The 11,295-nt window shown below is 44.3% G+C and overlaps 1 protein-coding gene across 1 annotated transcript; it reads right to left on the reverse strand.

The window, feature by feature from the left end:
• Window positions 1-1,013: 1,013 nt before the first annotated feature.
• On the reverse strand, window positions 1,014-1,785 carry cart4 (cocaine- and amphetamine-regulated transcript 4; the record flags this gene model as incomplete). The annotated part of the gene is made up of 3 exons (XM_084455295.1): window positions 1,014-1,121; window positions 1,307-1,393; window positions 1,639-1,785. 3 exons carry the CDS (start codon window positions 1,783-1,785, stop codon window positions 1,014-1,016), a joined length of 342 nt encoding a protein of 113 aa, XP_084311421.1.
• Window positions 1,786-11,295: the final 9,510 nt, after the last annotated feature.

The following is an 11,295-nucleotide window of genomic DNA, read 5'->3' on the forward strand; positions in this document are numbered from 1 at the left end:
CAAAGAGGGAACCTCCGGTAGACTTGCCTCGACCTCGTGGAACAGAAAACTCACAAATAAAACCGCATACGTTATCAGAAACAGAGCCGTGGGTGTTGACATGACGTGAACGAGCCTTGGTCAGCCAGTGACGCACTTCGGCTGATCTGGGGCTCCACGCGCAGCCGCGAGACGCTGTCCAAGGTCCTGAACGGAACTCAGGTGAATACGGTTAAATTTGTACACAATATTTTACCTTACATAACGTCTTCCAAGACCCCTGGGTGCTCAAACTCGTCCAAGTTAAGTTATTAGCTGTAGCCTAATCTTTTTCCGTTTCTAAACGGATTTAACGGCCACATGACTTGAGGTGAGTCGGGGATTTGCCGCCCTAGCCTGTAGGTTTAATTCGGGACACTGTAGCATGGGTTACCTGCATGAAGAATAGGTTTCGCGCAGAATGCCGAACAAAGTTCAGTTTGCCCACCTTAGGCCTTTTCCAACATAGGGTATCCGCCATTTGGAAAGGCCACATAACAAAAAGAGGCCGACCGATCTCATTTGTGAATTAAAAATCCTCATTATACCGTCTCATGAAGCGTGTGATGGTAGTGCCGTTCTCACGCTGTCTGGGGCCTGGTGTTATTCAAATATCACCACTTGTCCATTTGAAGGACGGCTCTCAGATTCCCACAAGACTTGATTCGTGCCGGCTAAGCCTTTATTATGCAAAGAGGAGGAATATCTACCAAGTAGTTCTCATTTCAGCCCAGCCTCATTATAGGAGTAGGTTAGGGTATAAAAGGACACGTGGAGCTTTGTTATCGTTTTTTATTAAATAAAAATAAATACATTTGTACACACAGTGCGTCTCCCCATAAAGTCGAGAAGACAACAAATCAATTCAAGACAAAGTCATGCAGACTTACATTAAGAAGACAGTGTTACAGGTGCATGGGCGTATCACAAGCCAAGGTCTCGTATGGTTACTTTTTTGGGCGCGCGTGAGGGGTGACAGCCAGGTGTCCGCGAGATCAGTAGCAGCGCAGGAAGAAGGTGTTGCACGCGGTGCCGCGCAGACAGTCGCACAGCCTCCCGATGCGCGGTCCGTGCTTCATGGCGCAACGCTCCCCGACGTCACACTGCGTGAGACGATAGTTACAGAAATGTGTTTCAAGTTTAATTACAATGTTCCAGCATACAGACATTGGCCTCGTTGACAACCAGGCTACAAATTATCCACTAATTCAACCTGTATTCAACTAACGGTTAAAGTTGTTCAGATATAGGCCTAAACCAAGTTATCTGTGACCGTGTGTTCACTTACCCGTGGGATGACACTGGCTTTCTTCTCCACCGACAGGCCTATCCTGTTGTCTGGTCCATTCTCCAGAAGTCCCTCGAGCGCGTCGGCCTGAAAAAAGACGCCACACGTCATGAGAGATCTACCATTACTAAGGTGTTTGTAAAGAGAAGGTCGTTGTATATGGGACTAAAATACGATTAATCCATAGTCCACAAGTGAGTGTTTCAACACATGTCGCAATAATTGTTTGGGTGTTAAAACAGTAATAGCCAAAGCCAATGATAGGCCTTACATTGTTTTAGAAAATAAATATTCGTAAACATATTAAATGACAACGTCGTATATTTCCTTACCAAACCTCTTGCGACATATCCTAGCGGATACTGCTCCTCTTGTGAAGAGACACGGTTGTCCGGTGACACTTGCCCCTGACAGACGACCGTGAACACCGACAGACACACGCCCAGGTAGACGAGCGCGCGGACGGGGACGCTGTCCATGGTGCTGAGAATTGTGGCGCTGGAATTCTCCCGAGGATTCGAACAAGTTGAACTTCTGCTTTTGAAGTTATTTTCTTGTCAACGATATTCTTTGGTGTAACGAATATTGTTTGGTAGCCTTTTCTGTGATTGCTGAGGAGCGTTGGTCCCGAGTCCTCTTCCCCCGTGATGATGCGCTGCACTTGTGGTGTGTTGCTTGGAAACTTTCTCTATTTATATGGAGGCGGCCCCTGCAGCTCTCGTTCGTGCGAGGAACGTCACCACCCTCGTCTTGAGACCATGTTTTTTACGTGGAATACTTATCCCCTATCTTCGTCAATGTGACGAATATCCACGGCATGCAAAAGGGACTCTTAGCCTAAAACCGGGGTGAAACTGTCCGGGACCTGTCCATAAATTTGCATCAATGTTTTAGGTTCAGTTTTGGGAAACGCAGAGGTTTCTGGACTCGTCCTATTATACAGTTGCTGAAGCCCTGCTGGCGTATCAGATAAGTCCACATTCTGAATAAGGCTCTGGGCTCTTATTAAAGGAGTAGTAAAGGGAAAATGCATGTTTAGCCCTGTTTTAAGGTTACTTATGATCATATACAGATCATATACATATTCAGATCAAAACGTTGACAAAACTAGCACTTTTGAGAAAGTCTGATAATTGCTCTACCACCGTTTTGGTCATACAATGGATGTGGGTGGGCACCTTGAAAAAATTTTCAAAAACATGTGAAATATGGCATCAGGATTCAGGAGCACGTCATGTCTGATTTGTCAGTGATTGTCACTAGCAGTGCAATTACCACTTAATAAGAGTCCATCTGACAGAGCCTCTCCATCACCAGCTCGTAATCAACACATCGCCAGTTTCCTGCCTCTGGCCTGTCTGAGGTGTGAAGATTGGAGCTGGACTGCTGTGTTGAGCCATGATGAACGCCTCCCGGAAGAGAGCTACTGAGGCTGGCAGGGGCTGTTACACCAGGGGCTGTGTGCAATTAACGCCTGGAGATCAGACAGAGAACGATGTGGAGCACATCCCCAATACGTCTTAGTGCCGCAGTCTCAGGTGTTAGCAGAGTGTTGCAGTCTCAGGTTTTAGCAGAGTGTTGCAGTCTCAGGCGTTAGCAGAGTGTTGCAGTCTCAGGTTTTAGCAGAGTGTTGCAGTCTCAGGCGTTAGCAGAGTGTTGCAGTCTCAGGTGTTAGCAGAGTGCTAGCAGAGTGTTGCAGTCTCAGGCGTTAGCAGAGTGTTGCAGTCTCAGGTGTTAGCAGGGTGTTGCAGTCTCAGGTGTTAGCAGAGTGCTAGCAGAGTGTTGCAGTCTCAGGTGTTAGCAGAGTGTTGCAGTCTCAGGCGTTAGCAGTGTTGCAGTCTCAGGTGTTAGCAGAGTGCTAGCAGAGTGTTGCAGTCTCAGGCGTTAGCAGAGTGTTGCAGTCTCAGGTGTTAGCAGGGTGTTGCAGTCTCAGGTGTTAGCAGAGTGCTAGCAGAGTGTTGCAGTCTCAGGTGTTAGCAGAGTGTTGCAGTCTCAGGTGTTAGCAGTGTTGCAGTCTCAGGCATTAGCAGAGTGTTGCAGTCTCAGGTGTTAGCAGAGTGTTGCAGTCTCAGGTGTTAGCAGAGTGTTGCAGTCTCAGGTGTTAGCAGTGTTGCAGTCTCAGGTGTTAGCAGAGTGTTGCAGTCTCAGGTGTTAGCAGAGTGTTGCAGTCTCAGGTGTTAGCAGAGTGTTGCAGTCTCAGGTGTTAGCAGAGTGTTGCAGTCTCAGGTGTTAGCAGAGTGTTGCAGTGTCAGGTGTTAGCAGGGTATTGCAGTCTCAGGTGTTAGCAGAGTGTTGCAGTCTCAGGTGTTAGCAGAGTGTTGCAGTCTCAGGTGTTAGCAGAGTGTTGCAGTGTCAGGTGTTAGCAGGGTATTGCAGTCTCAGGTGTTAGCAGAGTGTTGCAGTCTCAGGTGTTAGCAGAGTGTTGCAGTCTCAGGTGTTAGCGGAGTGTTGCAGTCTCAGGCGTTAGCAGAGTGTTGCAGTCTCAGGTGTTAGCAGAGTGTTGCAGTCTCAGGTGTTAGCAGAGTGTTGCAGTCTCAGGTGTTAGCAGTGTTGCAGTCTCAGGCGTTAGCAGAGTGTTGCAGTCTCAGGTGTTAGCAGAGTGTTGCTGGCTGATCTGACGTTAGACGTATAGATAGATATCTGATAATGAGTCAGTTTAGGTAAGTTGATTATAGAAAGGAATCCTGTTCATACATAGAAACTAATCACATTCACAACCCACCAAACCAGCCAGACAGCCAGCTAACTAGCTGACCAGCCAGCCAGTAACTAACCAGCCACCCAGCCAGTAACCAACCAACCAACCAGCCAGCCAATAATCAGCCAGCCAGCTAACCAACCAGCCACCCAGTAACTAACCCTAACCCCAGTAATCAACCAGCCACCCAGCCAGCTAACCAGCCAGCTTACTAACCAGGCCTCTACCTTAATTTATCTCTTTAATTTCCATGGACAGCCATTGAGGTGAGGTAGTGGTTTAATGAGCCATCAATACAGAGCAGAGAAAAGCAATTAAAGCCCCTATTATTGATCCCCTCTCTCTCTTGAATATACAACGGTCTCATTTAGAGGCAACACAAAATTTACAACTGCAGCAGTTAATTGACTGGAGTAGAGCCAGTTCTTCAGTCTGCACTGCGGTGCTGGACTGTAACGAGGACTGGCTCCAACAGACGGTTCTAATATCTGCTGGAAATCGCAGGGTGGGAACTGGGATTCCAGGGGTTTTGTGTCCTCCTCAGTGTGAATGAACATCATGACATCCCCCATGCCTCATTCTACTGCTGTAGGAGCCGTATTAATCTCTTCACTATGCAGGGGCTTCTCTCAGAGGAGTAGTGTGTCCCTCCAGCTTCTCTTAGTTGGTTATTGAATGGCTTGGGACGGTGCCTGGGTTGACCTCAGATGATTACTTCCTTATCTGTCCTTATTGGAGCCATCTGTCTTTCTTGACGGGCTGGTGAAATGTGACTTAATTAAAAAGGTGTGAGGTTTCTGCTTCAGACGGAGGGTTGAAGTCAGAGGGAAATCAGAACAGACGAGAATGTTTACATGAAATTAGGAAGTGTGTGTGTGTGTGTTTGTGTGTGTGTGTGTTTGGTCTTGTTCCAACACCAAACAAACTTTGTACTGTAGGAGTGATGGGCTATTGATGGACACATCAATCCATTATAAGCCTGTGTGCTTGTTTGTGTGTGTGTCCGGGTAATATTTGTTTTAGTTTAGTTCTAGTAGAGATGTGGAGGGTTTTGTGGGGAGACCCCCATCTTCAGGATGTAAGGTAATTTTTCAGCTCTTCGTAACCATGTGAAGTACACATACACACACACACACACACACACACACACACACACACACACACACACACACACACACACACACACACACACAATGGAACTAAAGCTACTAAAATATGTATGTTCAGAATGTCATGACAACAAGGCCTTACCTGCCAGACAGCTGGAGATTTGAACCCTGAAAACTGCTGCTGCTGCTGCTACTACTACAGGAATGTTTTGCCTGCACTGACTGGAACATGTTGAAACAGATAATTTGGACAGACCTGTTCATGTAATATGTTCATATATTGTCTTTTGCAGGGACATGATCATTACCTTTCTTTCTTTCCAAGGTTTAAAATTAATTGACAATAGTAACATGTGATTACAGTACAGTGGAGTATTCTATGAAAACAACACTCACCCATACCAAAACCCAACCACCCTCCCAACCAACAACCAACCCACAAACACACATAGCTGATCACAGGAAAAACCTAAATCAGGAGTAAAATAATTTACATTAACAGTAGCTAGACTTATTAGCAGTAACAGAGGAGTAAGTCCAGAAGGAAGTAATAATAAATTAATTAAATATATGAGAGTAGGTGAAAGAAAAGAAAAGGGGGGAAAATAAAAAATAAAATAAAAATAATAATAAGGAAAGTGGGTAGCTACTCAGAGACGACTGTAGTGGGTTTCTCAAAAAGGGTGCCACACCTTGTAAAATGTACTCTCTGTTCCCCGGATAGTATTGCGGATTTTCTCTAGATTCATACAGGACGTAATGTCTCTAAGCCAGTGTGAGTGGGACGGAGGAGCAGAGTCTCTCCACTTCAGTAAGATAACTCGTCGAGCCAGTAAAGAGGTAAAAGCCAATACATTCAGTTTTACTTTAGGCAGATCCGAATCCTGAGCAATGCCAAAAAGGGCAGTTAAAGGATCTGGCTCGATTTGGTGGTGAAGAGTTTCAGAAATGGTTTGAAAAACCGATGACCAAAACTCAGATAAAACGGGACACGTCCAGTAGATGTGAAGAAGAGAGGCAGGTGCACTGTTACACTTATCACACGTAGGGTCAACATCTGGGTACATTCCAGCTAATTTGGTTTTAGATATATGGATACGATGGACTACTTTAAATTGCAAGAGTGCATGTCGAGCACACATGGAGATGGAGTGTACTCGATCAAGGATTGAATCCCACATATCATCAGTGAAGGTAGAATCTAGATCTTGCTCCCATGCAGTTCTTATAGCCACCATTGAGGGGCAGTGTAACTTAGAAATAAGGTTGTAAAGGTCAGACATAATGCCTTTTGATGTGGGGTTTACAGAAAGAAACGTATCGACAGGATTAATTGGGGGTTTATGAGGGAATTGGGGAATTAACCGCTGTACATAATGCCTAACCTGCAAAAATCTAAAAACGTGTGAGTTCGGAATACCAAAGGTTTCTGTCAATTGAGAAAAGCTAGCAAAAAGACCACCAATAAATAAATCACTAATGCATTTCAAGCCTTTTCTGGCCTTTAAACGCACCATCGGCCACTGAAGGAGCAAAAAGATGATTAGCTGCAACTGGCCTCCTAAGTGAGAAGACCTGCAGTCCAAAGTTCTTCCTGAATTGGGCCTAGATCGGAATCCACTGGGTTACTGTTGGGAATACTAGAAACTAGTGGAAGAACAGCACCCAGTAGGGCAGACAGAGAAGTTGGGCTACTGGCATATACCTCCATTGCTACCCAGGCTGGGGCTGAGGAATCGAGGTGAAAATGCACCCAATACGACAAACAACAAATATTCGCTGCCCAGTTATAGTACTGGAAGTTAGGCAGAGCCATTCCCCCAGCCTGCTCGGGTCTTTGAAGGAATGCTTTCCGTAACCGGGGTTGTTTACCATTCCAAATGTAATTTGTTATTAAAGAGTCAAGGGCCTTGAAAAATGATTTGGGGATGAAAATGGGGAGACATTGGAAAAGATGGAGGAACTTAGGAAGCACGGTCATTTTAACTGAATGTATTCTACCAATAAGAGAAAGAGACAAAGGGGACCACTTGGATAATATCTGTTTTGCCTGATCAAATAAATTATGAAATTTGATTTAAATAAGTTTCCAAATTCCCTGGTGACACATACCCCAAGATAATTGAAGTGGTCTATCACCACTCTCAGTGGAAGATTTGCATAATTAAGTTGAAGAGATTCCTTATTAATTGGAAAAAGTTCACTCTGATTTAAGTTAAGCTTATACCCTGAAAATGTACTAAAAACCTCCAAAACAGAGAGGGCCTCTGGCAGGGAAGTGGCTGGTTTTGAGACAAAGAGAAGTAAGTCGTCAGCATATAGCGAGACGTTATGCTCGGCTCCTCCCCTCCATATACTCCGGATCCCCCCATTGCCACGAATGGCAATCGCCAGTGGCTCAATGGTAATAGTGAAAGGAAGTGGGCTCAGGGGGCAACCCTGCTGGGTCCCACAATGCAAGTCAAAATCTTTTGAGTACTGACTATTTGTTAATACCGAGGCAGAGGGACACATGTACAGCTGTTTAACCCAAGAAGTGAAAACAGGACCAAAACTAATTTTTGTAGCGTAAAAAAAAGATAATTCCATTCTACTCTATCGAATGCCTTTTCAGCATCCATAAAGGCAAGGCATTCTGACTCAGTATGTTTTGGGGGGTATAATATGTTAAATAACCGACGGATATTAGAAAATGAATGGCGTCTCTTTATAAACTCAGTTTGATCAGGGGATATGACAGATGGAAGAATATCCTCTAATCTATGGGCCAGGACTTTGGCAAGGATCTTAACATCTGTATTTAACAACGATATAGGTCTATAAGAAGCACAATCTAGTGGGTCTTTATCCTTTTTTAGCAACAGAGAAATGCAAGCCTGATTGAATGAAGGAGGGAGTGCACCAGTGTCAAACGAGTCGGAGAGTACATAAAAAAGGCGTCAGTTCAGCCGAGAACTTCTTAAAAAAATCTGCCTGAAGCCCATCTGGACCAGGAGATTTACCAGATGGCATAGATGATTCCTCCTGGGTGATGGGCGCCTCGAGGTCGGTTCTCAGATCTTGAGAAAGAGATGGCATGTCTAGGTTACTAAAGAACGTTTCCATAACATTGAAGTCTACTGTACAATCTGAAGTGTACAAGTTTGAATAAAAGTCTCTGAACTTCTCATTAATCCTTTTCTGATCCGATGTTATACCCCCACTGTCCATCCGTACTCCAGGAATAAGTTGCTTCGCCCTCAACCCACGCAATTGACTGGCCAGGAGTTTACCTGTTTTTTCCCCATGCTCGTAAAAAGAACTTCTACTCCGAAGTAACTGACTTTCAATTTGGTGAGAGGAAAGAAGGTTAAATTCTGTCTTAAGTTTCAGACGCTCTTTGTATAGTTCAGAAGAGGGTGAATTAGCATATTGTCTGTCAATGTTCAGAATCTGATTAGCAATTTCGGTTTGTTCCTGCTTTGAACACTTCTTTTTGTAAGCCGCAAATGATACAATTTCACCCCTTAAATAAGCTTACATAGCCTCCCAAATTGTTGCATGAGACATATCTGGTGTTTTCAATGCTCAAAAAAGTCTTAATGTGTGTGGAGATGTGTTGTAGAAAACCCTCATCTGAGAGCAGTAAAGGATCCAGTCTCCAGTGCCTTCTTCTGTGCTCAACATCAGCGAAGGCCAGTTGAAGAGAAGAGGAGCGTGATCTGAAATCACAATACTTTCATATCTGCATGATTTAAGGCTTGAAATTAAGGAATTATCAACAAAAAAATAATCTATTCGAGAATAGGTGTGATGGACATGGGAAAAGAACGAGTATTCTCTTCCCGTAGGATATAAGGACCTCCATGGATGGAGAAATTATTTGATATAACAAGCAGATTTGCTAAGAGTGGCAGGTATAGAGGAGGAGCGGTCTAACACCGCGTCCAAAAAGCAATTGAAATCCCCTCCAAGAATTAGAGAATGAGAATTGAGATTGGGAAGTTGAGAAAAAAATCTATTGAAAGATTCCACATCAACAACATTAGGTGCATACACATTGGCCAAAACCACTGACATATTGTAAAGTTTGCCTGAAACAATAATAAAACGTCCATTCCTATCTGATATAGTGTCAGCGGGCTCAATCAATAAGGATAGCTGTGCCCCTAGCCTTTCCCCTGAAGTTAGAGTGAAAAATCTGTCCTGGCCAGCATTTACCTAACCGCCAGAGGTCAGAGTCATCTAAGTGGGTTTCCTGAAGGAAGACTACCCCAGCCCCAAGCCGCTTTAGATGTGAGAAGACTTTACCTCTAATATAGATACAGAAAAACCAAGTTATATAATGAAAAATAGGGTTTAGACAGGAGAATTATACGTGTTTAGTGGGAGCTAGAGAACCACGCTCCTACTCCATGCTCTGCCAACCGGAAGTCCTCCTGATCATTACCTTTAAGCGAGTTAAAATGTACCCTGACACCAGGGCCCCAGCAAGGACGGAGTTGCAGTAGTCCAGGCGGGAGATGACAAGGGCCTGGATGAGCACCTGCGTCGTTTCATCAGTGAGGAAGGGATGAATCCTCCTGATGTTGTAGCGCAGGAATCTGCAGGAACGTGTGACGGATGTGATGTCTGCGGAGAACGACAGTTGGTCATCCAGGGTCACACCCAGAATCCTCGCAGTCCAAGTCGGCGTCACCACTGTGTCTTTAATGATGACGGCCAGGTCCCGGTGCGGGCAGCTCATTCTTGTCCAGGTTGAGCTTGAGGTGATGTGTCGCCATCTATTCAAAGATGTCAGTCAAGCACCCAGCTATGCGTGCCTCCACTTGTGTGTCAGAAGGGGGAAATGACAGGACCAGTTGGGTGTCATTGGCATAGCAGTGATAGGAGAAGCCATGCGAGCGAATGACAGGACCCAGAGATGTAGTGTAGAGGGAAAAAAGGAGAGGACCCAGGACAGACCCTTGGGGAACCCCCGTAGTCAGACTACGTGCGTTGTCACCTGGTAGGAGCGGCCTGTCAGGTAGGATGCAACCCAATTTTTTGTCCCGAGTTTTATGATAAGGTTGTCAAAATGGGATTTCAATGACAGCTTGTTGTCAATCCAAACACCAAAAATATTTATGAAATGTGACTCAATACAGGAACCAGATAACCAGGAAATATTAAAATCAAGGCAGCCAATATCTCTGGGTCTAGAAAACAATATGCATTTGTTTTTCAGCGCATTCAGAACAAGTCTAAGATCAGCAAAGGGCATCTGGAGAAAGGATTGCACCTTTTTCATGGCCAAATCAGGACAATGATACAATTCAAAATTCTGTCGTCCACGTATAGATGGGTATGACACTTTGACAGAGCAAGCGGTGGGACTAAATCAGTGTTACTTAGTATGTCAAGGCAACCTCTTAACTTGATTGTTAAACACCTGGAGGGATGTGGGTCAGACAGTGGAATATGTCCAATCTTACAAATATCTTGGGACAATTATTGACTGGAAACTGAACTTTGAAGAACACTGTGAAGGTGTGTGCAGAAACGGTCATCAGCGTTTGTTCTGCCTCAAGAAACTGTCTCATTTTCACACTGACAAAACCATGACAACCTTATTTTATCATGCTTTTACTGAATCTATTCTATCCTTTTCTTTGGTGTCATGGTTTGGAAACCTATCCTTAAAGAACAGAAATTCACTCAAATGGTTAAACAGTCTAGCAGGCTGATTGGTGAGCCACAGCTTGACCCAGCGTCTCTGTACACAAGGCAGTTACAGAGAATAACTGGCTCCATTTTAAATGATGAGTCTCACCCTCTGCACAGCGTATTCCAGCTTTTTCCTTCTTGGCGAAGGTTTATAGTCTTTATACTATTATAGTTTATAGTCTAGTCTTATTATAAAGTGCAGAACAATACATCATAAAACGAGCTTTGCCCCAACAGTCATCACTCAGTTGAACTAGCAGTAGGAACATTGCACAGACAACCATTATTTTGTATTGTATTATCTCTTGGCTTCATGGGTTTTAGTGATTCTATTTCTACTGTTTTATTCCCCACTATGTTTTTATTGTGTTTGCGAATAAAGTAAACTGAACAACTACTACTATACTACTACTACTACTATACTACTACTACTACCACTACTACTACTACTACTACCACTACTACTACTACTACTACTCATGTAGGCTACTGTGGTG

Source organism: Borostomias antarcticus, assembly GCF_949987555.1.
Source record: "Borostomias antarcticus genome assembly, chromosome: 21".
In the NCBI taxonomy this organism is placed as follows: domain Eukaryota; kingdom Metazoa; phylum Chordata; class Actinopteri; order Stomiiformes; family Stomiidae; genus Borostomias; species Borostomias antarcticus.